General features: G+C 39.4%; 1 protein-coding gene across 1 annotated transcript; it reads left to right on the top strand.

The window, feature by feature from the left end:
* The first annotated feature begins 192 nt into the window (after positions 1-192).
* Positions 193-965, top strand: LOC110425527 (serine carboxypeptidase-like). The gene is made up of 3 exons (XM_089785123.1): positions 193-466; positions 561-694; positions 789-965. The coding sequence occupies exons 1-3, from the start codon at positions 193-195 to the stop codon at positions 963-965; spliced, it is 585 nt and encodes a 194-aa protein (XP_089641249.1).
* Positions 966-1,441: the final 476 nt, after the last annotated feature.

Raw genomic sequence — 1,441 nt, forward strand, 5'->3', positions numbered from 1 at the left:
TTATATACTCTTTCTTCTTTCTTTTTTTTGTTTCTCTGAATGCTTTCTTTATAAGCAAAGGATACCTAGATATTTTTCACCATTGTTAAACCACTTACCTATAACTACCTCTTTGCTGTGAATAAGCTGTTGACGAAAGTAATCTGTGTCCTGACCCCTTATGATTCTTTGAATAAAATTTGATATGCACCAATGTGCTGTCTGCAGTACTACGACGTTAGAAACAGATGCGAAGGGAGCCTTTGCTATGACTTCTCAAACATGGAGGCATTTTTGAACCAGAAATCTGTTGGGGATGCCCTTGGAGTTGGGAGTATTGACTTTGCATCCTGCAGTCCTACAGTGTATCAGGCCATGCTGGTTGACTGGACGAGGAATCTCGAAGTTGGCATTCCTGCTCTCCTTGAGGATGGTATCAAGCTTTTTGTATATGCTGGAGAATGTGATCTCATCTGCAACTGGCTTAGTAAGTATTTCATGAATTAGTGATAATTATACCAAATACATCTAGCTAATTACTTGGCCAATTTGTATGTGGTCATGTTATTTTTCTTCAACAGGCAATTCGAGATGGGTCCATTCAATGGAATGGTCTGGTCAGAAGGAGTTTGTAGCATCTCCTGAGGTTCCTTTTGTCGTTGATGGCTCAGAAGCAGGAGTCTTGAAAACTTATGGACCTCTTGGTTTCCTAAAGGTCTTCTCTTTACCCAACCCTATCTTTGTCTTTAATCTATTGATAGCAAATAATTTGCAGCTGGTGTTGACAGTGCCGTGTGATGATCTTACAGGTTCACGATGCGGGTCACATGGTTCCTATGGACCAGCCAAAGGCAGCATTGGACGTGCTGAAGCGGTGGACTAAGGGTACACTATCTGAAGCGGCTGATTCAGAGAAATTGGTTGCTGGCTTGCTGCAATATGATTTCCATCATTCCACTGCTTGCATTCAATCTAGTTGGCCTTAGAATGGGAATAACCGTCGTGTAAAGCTCTAGGGTTTCAATGTATGCCTGTAAAGATTTGCATGTGGATGCTGGAACAATGGTATCTCGGTTTTTTTGAAGATTACCTACTGAACTTAAATGAATCAAAGAGCTATAAATATCATCACGCTCGTTTATATATTTACTATATATAGTTATGGATATACATTGTGTAATGAAATTTGATTTGTCCAATTGATTAAGGAGATTAAAGTAATTTTTGGTGACGTGGCATAAATAGGAAGGTATAAAAGCGGGGTAGTTGATTTCCATTAGAACACTTCCCGCTCTGGTCTCACACTTTACTTTCCTCATTGCTCTCTGTTTCCCGGAACCAAACTAAACAAGCAAAAGCGAAAGCGTGTTCTGTTGAAGAAAAAAAAAAGAAGAAAAACCAAACCTTCAAAAATTTAACAGTTTCTTTGTCTTCGAGGGAAAGAAAGAAAATCCCGTTCAGA

The sequence above is a fragment of the Theobroma umbraticum genome, unplaced genomic scaffold (assembly GCF_002168275.2).
Source record: "Theobroma umbraticum cultivar Fairchild unplaced genomic scaffold, ASM216827v3 scaffold_81.0, whole genome shotgun sequence".
Lineage (NCBI taxonomy): Eukaryota > Viridiplantae > Streptophyta > Magnoliopsida > Malvales > Malvaceae > Theobroma > Theobroma umbraticum.